Source organism: Bombus huntii, chromosome 11 (genome assembly GCF_024542735.1).
Source record: "Bombus huntii isolate Logan2020A chromosome 11, iyBomHunt1.1, whole genome shotgun sequence".
NCBI lineage: Eukaryota > Metazoa > Arthropoda > Insecta > Hymenoptera > Apidae > Bombus > Bombus huntii.
In genome coordinates this window covers 8,579,201-8,597,882 of record NC_066248.1, presented here as the reverse complement: position 1 = coordinate 8,597,882, position 18,682 = coordinate 8,579,201, and the positions used below count along the sequence as shown (strand labels likewise).

Here is an 18,682-nt window from a genome sequence, read left to right as displayed (position 1 = left end):
TTCAATGAAAATTATTTCGAAACGGCAGAAGCCGATTATATTGAAAGTGTGTAAAAATATGTAAGAATTGCATAAAAAATAAATAAGAATAAGAATGGATCGCATTTGAGTAAAAAAGTAGAACATTATTGCATTCGAAACTATCTAAATAAATATATTTGTTTATTTCAGTTTGATATAAAATTAATTATTGCTATATCTTCAGTTGTTCATATAGGAATTATATCTTTAGGTTTATTAGTAGGTAAAAAAGTTGGGATTTTAGGTAGATTATTTATAATAATTTCTCATGGATTAGTTTCATCTGGTTTATTTTATTTAGTTAATATAATTTATATGCAAACTAGAACGCGTATTATTTTTATTAATAAAGGTATTATAAATTTAATACCTTCAATAACAATAATATGATTTTTAATATGTATTTACAATTCTGGAGCTCCATTATCTTTAAATATAGTAAGTGAAATTTTTTTATTAATAAGATTAATTAGTTGGTGTAAATATTTATTTATATTTTTATTAATTTATTGTTTAGTTAAATTTATTTATTCAATTTATTTATTTAGATTTATACAATATGGAAAAATTGTTTATTTTAAAATAAATTTAATCAAAGATAGTGAAAAAACACGACAGCGTTGAAAACAACACAAGTGCCATAAGAACTTAAAACATACGCTGCTACTAAAACACAGCAATCCATCCCTGAATTGGATTTATTTTTCATAAGAAATATTTCTACCTTAAAATTGATAATCTTTGTTCGAATACGTCATCCATTTCATGGTACACGTTCCGACCATCCAAATCATTTTGTTATAACATACGCAAGCTAAAATGCACTAGTTGTATCAGTAGAGTTACATAAATAATACATACACGCAATGAATAAGTAGGTGAAACGATGTTCGAAACGCAAAGCTTGTTGTAATTAATCAGCTGTTACTTATATTAATTTTCCATAAGAATCGATCGTGATTAATTCGACTAATTCAAGAAAAATTCTGCTTCACCAATCGCACACAATCTCACGCTAAAATTTCCAATTGCGCGATATAAAAGAGGAAAGAAAAGCAATTTACAAGAAGATAAATACACGAAAGAGAAAAGGCTAAAACGCGGATCATCGTGTCGAGAAACTATCAATGGCATCCGCGCGAAAGTGCGCCGGGAAACAGAAAGAGAGAATGCACACGCGGTTGCAGGCGAAGAGTGCACATGGTACGCTCGATAACCTGTCCTTCGGACGTACCTACCATTTTTAACCGTCGCACTTCTAATGGGTGCAACGGCTCTTTCGAACGGCGCGCCGACCATCTGTCGCCCGCTGGATACGCTTTGACGAAATTAAAGTCAGCTGACCGAGAAAGCGGACGTTTTTAACTATCGCGGGAATTTCGACAATCTTTTTTCTCGTTCATTTCCATCCCGTGCTTCCGTTTTCCATTACGTTCCAAGCCAGCATATAGATAATTTATGGGAATATTAACCGCCTAGGTTCGTGCATATGAAATGTTTCCTTCCTATTTACAAACTTAATTTGATGAGTCGATAGCAACGATTATAAATTATCTTATCGTTAGTCGTTGGCAACCTGTCTTGAAGAAATTGAATTTTCACGCGATGCAATACCAAAATTTATAACTAAGAAGCAACGGAAAAGAACGTTTGTTAGATTTTTTTAATTAAATTAATAGAAGATGGGTTAGTATAAATATTTGCTGGCAGAATACTCAAGAAAGCTACCCAGAAATTTCTCCTAAATAAACGACATTTATCTTTATGTATCTATGGTAGATTTGAAAGTGCAGAAACGCGTAGAATACGCGTAATACGCGAATACAGGGTGGTTGATAACTGATGGTACAAGCGGAAAGGGGGTGATTCTACGCGAAAAAAGAAGTCGAAGATATAGAATAAAAATTTTTCGTTTGAAGCTTTGTTTTCGAGAAAATCGACTTTGAATTTTCGCTCGGTACGCGTGCACTTTATCGCGTCACGTTATAACCGATCTCACTGTAGATCGTTGTTTCGATGGAAAAATGAAAAAAAAAGAAAAAATTTTATTCTACATTTTCGACTTCTTTTTTCGCGTAGAATCGTCCCCTTTCCGCTTGTACCATCAGTTACCAACCACCCTGTATATCGAAAATATTCTAAATATAATAGTAATTCCTGTAACGTTCAGTGGCTGGAGGAAATCTCCGCTCGAATACCAATTATTTAATCGCGTTTGTAAAAGTACGCGTTCGCATAGAAATCCGCGCTCTACTCGTAGATTATCGGTACAACTTGGTGTGTGCGAAATGACGATAAAAATTTCAGCCGCGTCGCGAAACAATGACGAGCGAGTACAGAGACATGGAAGGGAGATGACGTTTCGAAGTCAGCAGCCGCGTAATTCTCGGACGAATTTTCAGTCGCTTTGCGTGGAACGTGTTTCCACGACGCATATACATATGCACGCTATGCCATTGAAACGAACGTTTTGGGGAACGCGTCGCGACGCATTCAACATTTTTATCGCGAACACCCTCGACTGTGCGCGCGGCACTTTCACAGAATCGGCCGCGTGAACGCGAGCACCGGCGAAGAGAATGAAAAGAGCAGACAAAGGGGCGCGCGGAGAGAGATCTCGATGTCGAATTCTTTCATTAGCCGAAGGACCAGTCACGGAAATCCGGGATTCCGCTCCCGTTTTGTACCCTTCGTCCCATCCTCTGTGATTATTTTTGTTTTCACCGTTATTGTCTGATTTTGCTCTCCCTTGTTTGTCTCGTTTCCTTTTTAATTTCACTCCTCTTTCTTTTCTGTATCTTTTCGCGCGGTCTGCTTCGCAGATTATTCCGTTTAATTGGGTAAAAATGCGAAATAAGGTAAATAGTGGAGGAGAAAGACGAGAGATTTGTTCTTTCTCTTGAGGATACAATATCAGAGAATTCTCTAGCGAAAGTGTCTTGATGCGTTAGATTACGCGGTGATGCTACAGGGTAATTTAAAAATTTAAAGACTATTAATATATAATATAACTATTAATACACGTGTAGGATTAACATTTTACTATTCGATATTTCGAGAAATAAAATATCTATTAAATCGGATGAAATATTTGGAAAACTCCGTTTAATTAATGTCTAAATTTTTCTTCAAGTATTCGAAAAATTTAAGGATGGAATTTTACTTGCACGATCGACCATCCAATTTACCTGTGCACGGTTAAATTTCTATAAAAATAGGCTAATGACCATTTCGGTGTAAACGAATATGAAAGTACAAAGGAAAGAAAAAACACACAGCACAAGGGATGGTATAAAGAAATACAAAGATACAAAACATATTTCGAAAAAGAAACTTACGCCGGAACTTTATAATTTTCCACGCAAAATAAGCGAAGATAAAGAAACCAGCAACGTAATTAATCCTCTAGAGGTACGACAAGATAAAATATAATCTACGAGAATTTGATCGCAATTTTAAAGAAACTCGAAGCACGGTTTTAACGACGACAGAAGGCAAGAAAGGGGAATAAAGAGCAAAAAGGAAACACATCAAAAGAAAAACATGTTACATAGATTGGAAGATCGGTATCGTTTTAAAACAGAAAGGAATCTGAGAATTTACTACTATTTCCTCGCAACGTTTACTGTCAACAGAAGCAGATGTCCCGACACTAATCATTTCATCTGAACAGGCCCGTGTTTGGTTATAATACCATCTTCCTGGGCAAATGTTCGGCGTCGTTGGGACTTTAGACAAATACAAGGACCGGCTGCCACCGTGCTGCTTCCCCTTTCTTCGTTGTTTGGAAACTTAAAAGTATATACTCATTTTTCTGCGTCGTGGGACGAGATTTCTACTTAAAACAGAGTGAAGCGGGGCTGCAACCCTTGAGAATTATTTGGACCACGGAGCATCTTGTTCCAAGTTTCAAGAGAGCAAACCTCGGTAAGAGGATCGAGAAGAAGAATTGTAAAATAAAAAGACCCAAGTACGAAGACTCGTGTTTCTTATCGAGAATCGTCGTACATCTGTCGAGTGAAGATGTAACGAAACATACGTATTTATCAGATGTTTTAATTAGCTTATCACGAAATCGATGACAGTTGGCTGCGAGGTACGTGCTTCTAATTACTGATCTAGACTGCAGATAATTATCAAGCACCCTTGTTCCTTCATCGATTCTTTCTTTATTATTAGTCGCTAAGAAATATGTTAAGTCTGTTCCTTCTGTCTGAGAACATTTCACTTTTTCAACGAATTGTTTCTTACTCAAACATTTTTCTAGGCAACGAATGACAAATTTGTAAGATGTAATTAATTTTAATCGGATAGATTTTAGCAAACGAACGATTAGCAAACGATAGATAGATTCGAAATATTGAAAGAAATGCGCGAATCTCTATATTCAATTGGCATTCTATTTGCTTTCGGAGGAAAGAATTATTACTAATTGTAATTTCTTACTTCGATCTGAAAAGTGGATCGATAATTATTTGAAATTTCTTTTGGTTATTAAAAGGTTATTAAAATCGAGTGAGAAAATTATTTCACAGACATATTTTCCTATTGCGAAAGTTGACGCTACCGAGAACGCGAGAATGACGTGATTTATTAAAATTACAACTTATCTCCGCTGATATTACGGTACAGTACCTAATGCATTCATCTCGTAAGACTAATAAGCTAATTATAACGCTGTCAAACACGTGCTTTCTCGTGCATCCATCCCGTTAAACTTCCAAAGAAAGCATCCAACCGAACTTGAAACGTGGGGCAAGAGAGCGAAGCGAGAGATCTTGCTGGATATCTTCGATAAATATCGGTTAATAAAATCGTTTATTCTTCGTAATATTCGATTAAAAAAGAAGGGGATTAAATGTACAAAGGGTCGACCCTTCTCTTAAAGGGCTCGTTAAATCGTTACCAAATGTAAACGGAAAAATTAGCACTGATATCGGTAAACTGATAAAAAGTGTACAACGCAGGGTGAACATAAAATTACGTGGAAAAATGTACGACAAACGTATTACGTAATATGAAAGCGAGTAGATAAATTAGACCTGATTTGACTCGTTACGTTTGACTCAAAATATCGATCAAACTTATACAGGGAATTTTTTTTATAAAGACCCATTGTGACAACTATTTATCATCCTACCGATTTTTTATTTTTCTACATTTAAATTTATTTAATTTATTCAATTTTTTTCTTTTTATTTATTTAATTAATTTACTTAATTTCGTGCGATCTTGTTGGCTCGAGATTACGCTATAAAAGATTCCTAATCTCAATGGCGTTTCAACAGCATGATACAAAGGAAAATTACGATCCAAACGTTTACACACAGTACGAACGTCTGTATTTTCTCATTCTCCATTTGCTCGAACCGTCTGTCTTCGACTCGAACTTACTCTAATACAGGCCATCGATGAAATGGGATTTCTCACGTAATACAATACAAAATTAAATGAAATTAAATGATCCAAGTGAAATTCAACTAAAACAAGCTTCTCTTCCCATATTCGTCAATATTAAAAAATTGCTCGAAGGAATCCGGCGTTTAAAACGTCATTCGAAACAAGACCAAGCACGCGGAAAATTCGCCGCGTGACACCACCACCGCGACGGGGGAGGGGGAGTGCAGGAGGTAGGAAGGTAGTTACGCGGGTCGGGGACAGGACAAAGAGAGAATTTCTTTGCTTGGACGATTAATTACGCCCTCATTCCCGCCCCAAGTGCGTCCTCTCTTGACGATGCATCGTCGATATTGACATTTGCCTTGCTTCCCTTACTCTTTCCACCCCCTTTCAGTCTCACCCCTCTCTCTATTCCCTCTTGCCATTGCTTTTACCCTTCTTCCTCTATTCCTCTCTGTTCCACCAGCATCCGTTCCGCGGTCTCATCCGTGTACGAACATATCGAAGGAACGTCCCGTTGCACGCGTGCACGAGCAGATATTCGCAACCGTGTGCGTGCACGCATCTCCTTGCGTTTATATACATATACAGGGTGTTTCACAATTTAACAGGCAAACTTTGTCATTATGTTCCCGTGTATGATTCAACAACATAAACGGATGTTAACAACGTTGATAAGGATATAACGATTATTAGACCGCGTACGTTTATGCAAATTGAAAGTCTTTTTCTTTACAGAGGAGCAGCTTTAAAATTCGTTACACGGTCGATCGACGTAATATCGCCATAATTATCCTTCCTACTTGGTTTTAAATGTCTGTCTGTTTCATCGTTTCTATCATTTTAAGAACATTACTTGTCAGTTGACATTTCGTTGGTATATTTTATAAATCGTTCTATATGAATAACGTTATACGATATAAACAATAATAATAATCTCATAAGAGAAGCATACGATAAGTCACATAATCGATTTTTCATAGACAAGCATCTCTAAAATTCCTGTATTAGCCAAATTTCTGTTTCTCTTCTCCTTCAAAATTCTCGAGATATCGTTCATGACATCGCACCATCGCGCGTATTAAAACATTCCATTAACTGTCTGTTACCGACAAAGCAGAGGACCAAAAGCATGAGGAAGGAAAAAGCATGACGAAACCATAAATCAAACGCAGAAATCATAATCTTAAGGTAAAATTTGCACAAAAATCTCTAGCAACGACGCCTATGTTTTACTAACGTTATGACTAACGTTCCTCACTTCGTTATATATCTGTACCAACGTACCGATAAAGTTTGGCATAAAGCATTTGAAACACCCTGTATACAGACGTATACGTATTACACGTATACGTTACTCCCGCCGCGTTGTGTCCCTCGTTTGCCCGCTGCGTTCTCCTGTTTACCGAGAAACCGCGATATTTACGCGAGAGAGCAGAGGGGTTGGAAGGTGCAACGAGCCGAGGCGCGGGGAGCGGTTGCACGATGGCGAAGAGGAGAAAGAGGAAAAACGGATGGCGAGCGAAGAAAGCGACGAATCGAAGGGAGCTGGCAGAGCAAGAGAGCGAAAGGGAGGTTCACGGAGAGAGGAGGCTGATAGGGGGTTACGAAGGAGAGAGAAAGAAACAGGGTGAAAAGTAGATATTCAGCTGGAGATGACGAGAAGAGAGGAGAGGCAGGCAGAAAGGGAGGAAAGAGAGCCAGGGTGAAAGGGAGAGAACGAGAGATATGGAATTAAGGGGACACACCCCTGTCTTTCGAGCGTACGCTTATCGAATGCACCGACAACTACGCTTTTCCTCGTTCGCTCACCAAGACGGTTCTGTGATGCGAGGCAGCCAGGTAGGTTGGTAGGTAAGCTAGGTAGGTTGGTGGGAATGCGCGTACAAGGGAATTAGACCATAATCGTCGACGCGTGTGCCGCGCGAAGGGGACGTTTTCCGCCTGCCTCGGACCTCGATGTTCACTCGCGCGGCGGGGATCCGCTTGCTCTTCGAGTGTGCACCTTACAAGCACCGACCACCACCTACTCCACGGCCCGAGTCCCACCTACTCCACGGCGCTTGTCTTTTTCCTTCCTTCTTTTATTCCATCGAGCCCCCTCCCCCCTCGTTCGCCAACCGATCCGGGGAGGTTTCACCAAGATTCCAATCGCGAACCTATTTGAAGAGGAATCGGCGTGTACCTGAGGAAGATCGCGTGATATCCCAGCGAGATGGTAGTAGTCCCGAGGAAATGATTTTCGAGATCGTATCTGGTTTAGCTGCGTGTACGTAATTTCGTTTTCCAGTTTTAGTAGGTTCATTAGGTCTACTGGCGGGGCTGGCAGCAATTTTAGTGGAGAAATTTTAGTCGAACGATCGTAGGGATTAAACACTAGAGTTGGTCATTTTTAAGCAATTTTGCGGAAACGGTGGTACGAAAACGAGTAGAAACACGGTCTTGTGCGATTTATGTGCCATTTTCTGTATTTGAATGCGAGATGTTTCTATTTTTATTTCGTGTACGTTACCCAGTACTTAAAAGGGAACGACAGTAATTCGAGACATAGTTCTCAAGAAATGGTTTGATCTATGTTATTTCCTTATTCTGTCATTAATCTTTTGTTTGATTATTAACACAGGACTCGGTTGTCGTAAACTTATAGTTAGGAAATTTTCCCGCGATACGTCGACTAAAAATGTGTAACAGCTGCAGCAGCTACCGCACACGCCATCTACGATTGTACTTCGAAGGTAGCGATTCTTCATTCCGGGTGGTAACGCAGGTCTCTGCACTGAGCGGCTGTCGACAAGAATCGATCGTTTCGTTTAATTTAAAAACATCGAAAGAACTATAATTTCTCTTTCTCTTTTATATCTTTACACTGACATTTATTCACGTCTTACTTGATTGCAAGCATGCATTAACAACAAGCTCTTCAAATAACACTTTGCTTGATATTTTACCGATCGTGTAACAGTATCCGCTCTTCCTCAGACCGGAAGCTAAACCATTCCCAGGAGACACAGCAATACCTTCCGAGATCCGCCATTTCGCTGGTTATTTTTTCTCCTGACATACCAGAAAAGTATAAAAGACAAGGAAAGAAAATAGCTATGTATAAAAAATAATATCGCCCTTCCAATTAACCTTCTGTCAACAAAACCGCAGGCAAAGCTAAAAATAGACAAATGTGAGAGGTCAAGAAACAAAAGACAAACGCGATAAGCAAAGCCAATGAGCAACGAATGGCGAATGATAACAACGTCGATGAACAAAAGTTACGAAACAATGGCTGGCGATAAAAATGACGAAAACAACGAAATAAAAAAGGGCAAAGATAACAAGGAAAGAGGACGTAACGAAAATGGAAAACCAGATTTTACCCTCGTCACCGGCGTAAACGGCGATGAATTTTCACCATCGTCGAACCGCGGACCAATCTCCCTGTTCCAATTATCTCCGGTCATGTCTCGTTAATTCCCATCGAGCCGATCGAACGTCTATCGGGCCCGCGGGCGACCATCTCCAACCATCTTTCGCCCCGGAATAATCTAAAACGTTTTGTCGTCGGGAATCTAATCTAATACCGCTGGCCCTGGAAGGTTATACTTTTATTGGCGCGTCTATTGGACTTAACGAGGTCAATTGAGGTGATACGGTTGCCTTGATTTTACGATAGTACATCGTCGGAACGATAACGATCCGAGAGCACGCGAGATCTCGCGGTTTTAATATATACACATATGCATATTTATATTATAAACTTAAATCAATCGTAATGTGATTTATGATCGAGAGCGCGCGCGCGCGCGCGCGTTTAATTTCTTAGCCAACAGCGAGTCACGTTTTAACCAGAAATTTCTACAATTATAAAATTGAGCGTTAATCAAAGGCAGATGGATTTTATTTAAGTCGTGTCATTTTTCCAAAAAATTCACAAAGACAAGTCAATCTCAGTTTAGGCTCTGTACGTATAAAATATGATATACTTTGGAAGAAATGGAACGATACGTAAAACAATAGGAGATCTTTCAACACATAGAAATTATAGCGTTGGCGAGATTGGCGAACCGAGTTTCTTACTCTTGTCGTTAATATCGCTGGCAAATGTAACACGGTGATTTGCTCTAATTCAAGTTTTCATCTTGTTTCAGCATCTGTACCACATGCAAACAGGCGAGGGTGCGTTCAGAGAGAGAGGGAGGGGTCGAGGCAAAGGTACAACTAGGGTAAGTGTACTCGTCTTGAATTATTTCATTTTATAGAGATAACGGAGTTTGTTGCAAATATCGTGAAAGTATTCTCAGTCACCTGAAGGAATTTTAAACCATCTGAACAATTTGATATTTCGTTGATACATCGAACAACTACTTCTTATTAGATTCCCGTAAGGCGAATACTTAAAAAGATGGAGAACCGAGGTTGGCTGGCGCGTGAAACACCGCAGGACGATGAACGCTTGAAAAATAAAACGATAAAACACGACGCGGACCGTGCAAATGGATGATTTCTTTCGCCCTGCTTGCGATACTCTTTTTCGAGCGAGATTTCAAAGAGAGGAGGTGGCTGATATGCATTTGCAGCATAATGTCGCGCATTTAAGCCACGTTCATCGTGAATCCCATTTCCAGGGTATCTGCGTTTTCTTCTTTTTTCTATACGCCTTTTCTTTTCGTTTCTTTCATCTTTCTCTCCTTTTCTTTTCTTTCTCCTTTTCTTTATTTCAATTTTTTTTTTTCTCACTTCTCTTACTTTTTCCCTTTCCATTCCTTTTCTCTCTGTTTCTTTTCGACCAGCACTCGTGTTTTTCGTGCACACTCGGCTCGCCACTTACCCGTCACGTTTCTAATTCTAGAAACGTGGTAACGCACGAGTAAACGGCCTCGTGTTTGCCACCACTCGAAACACACGCTCGTTGCTCGCCCTTGGAAATTCCAGAAAACCCTTTGAGATCGGTCGTTCGTCGATGCGTTTATCTCTTCACGCAATTCTTTGCTTATTGTCGACGTTAACTTTTACTTCGATCGTATCTTTTGTTCTCGAAAAGAGCGTATCCTCTTGATAAATGAAAATTTCAAAGTATAAAAGTATAAAAGATATTCGAAACAGAGCAGCTACTTTCTTCCTTAATAAATTTGGGAAAATAAATCTTTCTATAGTTCCATTTCCTTATTGTGTTAATGAAAATAGAAAATCATATAAAATTTCGCAGTTTAGTCGTTGGTATATACGCGATCTATTTTCCGTTAGCCTTTCCCCTCTGTTTTATAAAAGCAAAACTCGAAATACATGAACTTACTCGACTCGAGATGGAGAACGGCGGGAAAATCGTTGCTGTACGAGAAGGGAAAAATAGCGCGTGGTCGAGCCGAACGCTCGACGTTATGTTTGCTTTGCAGATGCGTGAACAGCCGCGCTTTTTAAACAAAACCGCGGTGGTCGCGCGAACTTGGCCAATACGAGGAAATTTGATTGTCTTGAACGGGGTTCGCACGAATTTTCCCACCTTCTCTCTGAATCAGAGTACAAACATAGTCAGGTGGAAGGTAATTTGGCGAATAAATCGCTGAGATATACGCACGCCTATGCAAATTTGAATATATGAAAAACGCGAACGAGAAATTTGATAAAAAGTTTGGTAACGATAACGATCAAGAATTGCGATTAGGCTAATTAAAATGAATCGTATCGATTATTCCAGATATTCCAAGGTGAAAGAATTAATTAATTTCTTGGACGACAATTATAGAAATTCTACGAAAAATAAATTTACAATTTTATTTATTATTCGATATTTTTACATCTTCGCGATATAATTTGAAAAATCCCTCCTGAGTATTTTGTCGTTCTAATATTTTTTAGCAATGTGACGTGAAAGTTACGAGCTCATTACTGCAAGAAATTAATTAATCGTAAATTCGTTATACATACGAAGCAAAATAAACAAAACGTTTCTTCTACTCGATTCTTCTAGCTCGCGTGCTGTTTAAGGCTCGTAAAATGCAGTAGACAATTCTACCAGCCATAAAATCCGTTCACAAACAATCTCTTCTATCGCGAGGATATTTCTCCTCTATTTTATCGCCTTATTGCCGATATAAAACATACTACGTACCGAGAAAAAATCTCTTCTTATAGTCAAAGAGGCCGAACTGGTAAAAGAGTAAGAGATCTAACGAAATTAACATAGTAGGATATTTCTAGTAACAAGAAAGTTAGATCAAAGAGTCGTTGAAAAGATAAAGAAATAAATAAAAATGTATCGTTCTTGGAAATACACAATCTTATTTACTCTTACAGAAAGATAATTTAATAGAACGTTAGCCGTTGCGTTTTGAATTCGAAGATTTGCTATCTTACACGAAATTGAGAATTTGTAAAAAAAAAAAAAAAAAAATGGTTAATTCATCGATATATGAGAATAGCATCATATTAAAAAATGACATAATCTGCACACTTCGGGTCAATTTCGACCGAATTGTACTGTCCCATCGTTAAAAGATTTCTGAAATTTCACGAAAATGTAAAAGAATCCTTATCGATGTGCCTGATTTCTCGTTTTATTCTAATTGTATGCTAATGACCTGAAACGTTAAAATTCTGTTTCTCGGTCGAAATTAAAAGTCATCTTGTTCAAATATTAAATGTCCTTTTCTCGGTTGAAATTAAAGCGAGATTGAGATATAAAAAATTCCAAGATCGCAACAAGATTAAACCACTTCTCTTTTCCTATATAGAAAATATTAGATTCCAAGCATAGTTACTTTATGTACCTGCTGATACATCGAGACGAACAAACACGAGTATAAATTGATCAATTTAAAAATCTATTACAAAACTAAGGAACATAAGTTTCCTTTAAAAGGACAAATCTTTTACATCGTTGAAATCGTCCTGCAATCCGATAGATCATCCTTTTTCTACATTTGCTCCAAAGGTTCCAGGTTGAAATAAAGGGAATAAAATTCCGAATAAATTTCTCGTCGCTCACAGAACAGCCACGGAGGAGTTTGAGAACTGACATTAAGCAACGTGCTATGTTGGTAGGGTATTGATCGAAACGGAGAGCGCGTGTGCGCGTTGCACCGCCATGTTTGAAATGTGTTCCAGCTGCAAGCGTAATCTGGCCGCCGTCGTTGCATTTCACTTCGGTGGTTAAAAAAGAGTTTGATACGTCCTCGCGACTCTCTGCCACTACTTTTTGCCCATTTATCTACAGCCATTTATCCCGAGTCGATACACGATGGAAACGCGCCTGTGTCTTTCTTTCGCGCCCAGAAGCTACACGCGGACGCGCGATCCATTTTTCAGCGATGGAACTTCCGGCGAAACGATTCGCGGTCATCCACCAAACCGTACGTCGCAATTAACTGGCAGAGAATTTTTTTAAATGACTCGATACCGAGAATGTGAGGGAGGTTAAGGAGAGCTTTGAAACCGATCAGTGTAAGTCAGCTTTTCATTAAAAATCATTGATCGAGAAACGACACGATCCACGTCCTTCCACCTTCTCTTCTCACCTTCCTTTGTCACATAGAATTCTCGGGGACACTGTCGAAGAAGACGCGTGGCCATCGTCGAACATCTTCGAAGGAAAGAAAGCAAATTTTCCTTGAAACATTCTCTGTAGGATAAGGAATAGTTCAGGAGATAATTGAACGTAGAGTTTCGAATAAGATGCTCTGTATATCTTCGTACGACTATTCGATGTCGAAAGAATCGGTAGTTACGATTCCAAAACAATGTCCGTGTCTGTTACGTAGAAGAAAATTGCAACGATCAGAAGCTGACAGACAAGCGGTAACGTTGGCTTCAAGCGGCGCGTTGGCATCGATCGAGCGCGACAACTATAAATTGAAACAGCGAAAAAGCGGAATTGCGTTCTGTCACGAAGACGTTGCGTCGGCACAGGTGCCGGTACACGTGTGCAACCGCTCTATTCGTTCGATCGATACCGGCCCGCCGCCACAAAGATATCAAAAGCTCGTCGAACGTGGTGCGATATAAATCAGCCGCGGCGCTATGCACTTGAGCTGCGTTCCAATAGGAAACACGCGACCATCCGCGTCGAGACGCTCCCCTCTGTACGTCGCGTCGTACAGACGTCGAACAACTTTACACACCTTATCAATTATTCTGACGGGACGACGTGTACGCGATTCCACTGCAAATGCGATTTCGTTGCACGGCAAATTAGGATGTTTCATTGCAACGAGTTAAGTGTAATCTAAAGCTTTCTCTGTTTGCACGGTTGTTATATGAACGACCATATGTTAAATTACACGGCTGTAACGACGCTGGCAAGTGGATACTTAGAGACTCGCGTCGATTATCGCGCTGACTGATTTGCTTCAAGTGCATCGTAGTAATTTAGGTGGAGCAAATTGAGGATTTAGATACGAGTAACTTTACAACTACAAAAACGATAGTTTTTAGATTCTTTAGTTTTGCAATTAAGCTACGCTACGAGTACGCAAGTACTTTCGCCGTGATTGATGCTCTTTTTTTGTTGAGATGGAAGCGTGATTCTTTTATTTGTATTTTCATCGTATATCGTTCTAATTGTAATTATCTACGGTGTATTTAGGGTTTGTTCTTTTCCTGTTTTCTTTTTTTCTTGTCATTTCTTTTCACGCAGATGAACAATACTGAATTGCCAATTAATAGTAACCATACGGTTTATGCGGTGCAGTTTACAATGCGTGTAATTAAAGTCCAATAATCAGTACGTAGTAAAGTAGGTGGAAAGAGTTAACGACGTCATTAAAATTAAATTGATAAGGAAAATGATTATTAACCTCGGAATGATGCAGTTTACGATATATAAAATAAACTCTCTCTCTCTCTCTCTTTCTCTCTCTCTCTCTCTCTTTCTCTCTCTCTCTCTCTCTCTTTCTCTCTCTCTCTCTCTCTCTTTCTCTCTCTCTCGCTCTCTCTGAGAGGTAATCTATTTACCGTTAATAAAACTCCGATATCGACTGAATGTACAATATACAATATCTTTTTTTTATTTCTAAGGATAGGAGAAAATTAAATTCGTTATAGATAGAATATTTCGATGATAATGGAATCGAGTTTGGGGGAATAGATTTTGTAGCGAAAAGCAATCAAACTTGACCGGTTCGATGTTGTTGCTGAATAACAGACAGGGTTTTGCGTTTGATCAATAAGGAGGTTCCAACGAGAATTTCGTTATCACGGCCAAGCAAAGATCCGTGGAAACTACAAGCGAAGAGGAGGGTATTTCGATACGAGCGATGATCTTATCGAAGGAACTTTTAATGACTCATAGAATACTATAACGTTTGCTGAAACGTTCATCGAGGTCATGTATAAGATATCGAAACGTACGAAACGCTTGCAAACTAAATTCACGGAATCGGTTTCATTTATTACGGAAACATTGAAACGTACAATCGATTGGAATTCTGTATGTTAATTGTTAATTCGTTTCGTTCGACGTGGAATTAATAAATCTTGGTATGGTAAGAAAGGTAATATTCTATTCTTACGACAAGGAATAATCTAGATAAATTTTACAAAGTAGAAACCACAGGAGATAGAATCAAAATGAAGTAAGAAATGTCGTAAATATAAGAAATTGGAAAGATGATGATATAGTTAGATTAAAAAAAAAAAAAAATTGAATGCAAAAGAAGAATTACAAAGTAGAGAAGTTTCTTAACTTAGATTAATTATTCTTTTTAAAATGAATAAATGTTCATTGTTAATGAAAAAGGTGGACGTTTATAAGAGGAAAGTGGGAACGGAAAATCCAGAGGAAGTACTTTCCTTTCCTCTATTATTAATGTTCTTTGATGATCTTACCGTCTTTGTGCTCGTTTGAAGTACCTCTCTGTGGCTTATAAAGAATAGGTCGCGTCTTTTTGTTTACAGAAGGAAGTGACCTTTACACAGGAAGAACTCCACCTACGGGGAATTCATTATCGACACGATACGTGTAGATTATGCAACTTGTATCGCTTTCATAAGAACTTTACGCTTTTAAAAATAATAATCTCGCACAGCTTAATGTCGGCGAAGAAATTTATATTCCATATGCAGATACTCTAAATACAAATTATACATATAGAACAGAAATTAACTTCACAACCGTTACGTAAATCAAAATGTCACGTTTCTAATTATTTTCAGCACTGTGTAATTATAAAAATCGCAAGAATTTCCTAGATCTTCTCTGTGATCGCGAAGAAACAACATCGACCAGCAAAACGATATAAACCAAGACACAAAGAGCAACTTAAAGCGAAATTAAAAATGAAGAATTCACTCCGAGAACGAATCTATCGAACCTGATATGTAGTATTTTGAAAGTAATTCGTTAAAAACGTGCAACGAACGATCGCACGAATCGATTTCCAAGCCCTACGCGCCAACAATTCGATATGAAATCGCAATCGTGCCTCGATCGAGCCAGACATTCCCCCGGTTTCCAAACGATTTAATCCAAAATCAATGGTAATTCGCAATCCACGGATTTCAGCTGGCAGGTAGAAAGATCATCCTAGCGGGTATCCTAGGTGAAATAATTAGCGGTCTTCTGCCATCAACCCATCCCCTCGTGGTTCCTCTCTTTTCCCTCTTTACACCCCTGGCTCACACACACCCTCCTTCCTCGTTCTACCTCATACCTACCCTCGTCGGCCCTGGTTCTCTCCTCCCTCTCCTTTCGTCGACCTAATGCAATTTAGCTTCGACGAAACGGAGGGGGTTACGAAGAGGGGTGCGTTGTTGGCGGCAGTGGCGGCGGCGGCAGAGGTGTCGGTGCACGCCATCTTGAATTCGCGAACAATGTGTCGGCTCCAAAGGTTCCAACCGGCAGAAAACGAAGACGAACCTGCCCACGAATATCGATCGGTCGCGGCACGAATAAAATGCTAATTCTTCTCTCCACCCTCTGCGTCTCTTTTCTCTCTTCCTGCTTCTCGTTCATCTCGTTTCTTCGTTTCCATTCTCCGCCTTCCTTTTTCATCTGTACGTTCGTCGCGAAATTGGGTAACGTGAAACGGAAATTCAGTATTCGTTGGGAAAAATGAAATAAAAACACGGGGAGGAAACCGATTGTAATTCCAATTTTACGTTTTACAAATTTCTTCATTTCATATTGCTAGTAGAGTAGTTCCAATTTAATGAAATATAAACGTATAATAAATAAATATTCTATAAGACGAATAAATATAATACAGATATAGTAGAAATGGATATTCCGTAATAAAATTGTATAATAAATAGTAGTACATTCTAAGCTAAATTTCGAAAATAATATTTGTAGCATCATAGATTTTCGCTCTTCAATTTAATTTCTTCTTACTATCGTTCCATCTGCCTTTTATCTCATCTTTCGTCTCCTCCTCCCTCTACCGTTTCTTCGTTAAGGTTTTGCAATGAACAATATTGAACAGATATGAATATTCGATACAGTTTAAAAATACATTCTATCTATATTTTAAAGCATAGAAAACAGTTAATTTCGGAGTAAGCAAAGAGACGAAAACGGTGAAAAGCCGCTGGCAGATCATTGCCACGGCCAGTTTCCTACCGCGTTGTTGACGTACCTACACAAACGGAAAGTGTGAAAAAGAGGGAAAAGGAAAGAGGAAGCGATCGGGGTGAACGAAGAGCTTCAAAGGAATGGCAAAGCTCGAGGGGGTAGGACGTTCGCGAAGCTGACAATTCTTCCTGTGGTAGATGCCTGCGTGAACGAAAATGCTAGTTAGCATTTACAAGTATCGCGAATGCTGTGGAATCGATGTGCAATCAGTTTCAGTCGTTTTTAGTCGAATCGAGAATACAGAATTTCCTAAAATTCCTCGATTATCTACCTTTGTTATTACTTAACATCCTTAAAAAAAAAAAAAAAAAAATGATTAGTATCGAAAGGAAGAAGCACGTTCTTATGAATTTTACGAATCATTTTATTGTGCACGATTGATTGATTAAAGAAAGAAATTAAAGTTATTATGATGGAAAGAGGCTGAATGGATGATTAAGAAGGAGGAATTAATAATTGAACGCTGAGTAGAGGAAAAAAAGGCAGGAATTTCGAGGGATTGATGAATAAGAACGAACCAGTTGGCAGCATGCCCGCCGTGAACTGGATCATTAGTGCAAGTCGGAAGAATAGTATGGAATGAAATCGTGATTCAGTGCATAAGTATGTCTGATGAGAGGATTTTGCAATCGTCCCATACATAAAGATCGAAAGATTTATGCGCTTCATGCACGGTCCTACCGAAACGCTTACCATCGCACTATGCGCATTTTAATTACTAAACACGAAGTTAATATATTCACCGTTTAAGTGAATATCATATTCTGACAGATCGGCCGAAGGACCTCTAAACGTAAATATTATTTTCCCATTGGTTTAACAAACATCGATTTAGCTAAATTAAATTTTTTAAAATTTGGTTTTAGCCGAAAGACTCTAAAATAATTATTGTCTTCAGGTTAAATCCTTACTATTAAAAAAAACTACTGCACATATCCTTATTTTCCAGCGAAACATTTTTTTTTTTTTTCATTTTCATAGTATCAAATCTTCGTAGCCAGTATTATTAAATAATACGAAATTCGATAGACTGGAATCTAATATTAATTAGTATGTTAATCCTGTAATAAACGACATGTAAATACTTGTTATAGACGCTATATTGTACTTCGTATGTCTCGGTGTGGAGTGTTCTAAATAACTCATCGACAATTCTTGAACCTAACAACAAATTAAGCAACCGTTGACACGGATAAAGTTCACTATCACTTCACGATTACTCGTACAGTTTCAAGAATTTAAAAAGCAAAATTACTCTTTATTCGCCTTAATCCCCCTTTATAGACCGAGTACCGATTACCTTTTCACCATATTTACTACCTCATCAGAACGACAAGAAGTGTAATTTCCGAAACGAAGGAATATTACGAAGACCGCGTTCGTATAAACGTTCAAATAATCAAGCGAGCCCCGGTGTTTCCATTAGGCACTCTACATTATCCAAAACGCGATGTTATTTACGAGCGTTTCTTCTGGCGAGAAGGGGCCATTAAGTATTGCGAGGCTGGCCACGGCGTAATGGAACCCGTGGCGAACTCTTGCCTATAATTTTCGTGATTAGGATAATTAAGTTCCGCGCCGTGCGAAATAATCGAGTCAGAACGAACGGTGACATTATTTATGACCGGTCTGTGCGAACTTCCCGCCCTCCTTCGAATTTCTACGCCAGATAACCGCCATCATTCTCTCTTCTTCTCTTTTACC

General features: G+C 38.7%; 1 protein-coding gene and 1 long non-coding RNA gene across 9 annotated transcripts in view; one reads left to right on the top strand and one right to left on the bottom strand.

Moving 5' to 3' along the window:
- LOC126871324 (DNA N6-methyl adenine demethylase-like) overlaps positions 1–18,682 on the top strand; it is a 146,128-nt gene that overhangs the window by 69,647 nt on the left and 57,799 nt on the right. For all 8 annotated transcript variants that reach the window (XM_050629978.1, XM_050629975.1, XM_050629980.1 and 5 more), the window contains one exon: positions 9,561–9,635. In XM_050629978.1, the coding sequence (XP_050485935.1) occupies positions 9,561–9,635 (75 nt within the window). The remainder of the gene's footprint in view (positions 1–9,560; positions 9,636–18,682) is intronic.
- On the bottom strand, positions 3,184–8,963 carry LOC126871400 (uncharacterized). Its single transcript, XR_007691631.1, has 3 exons — positions 8,790–8,963; positions 8,370–8,475; positions 3,184–8,205 (listed from the first exon to the last, which is right to left on the bottom strand). It is a non-coding gene; the product is annotated as an uncharacterized LOC126871400 (long non-coding RNA).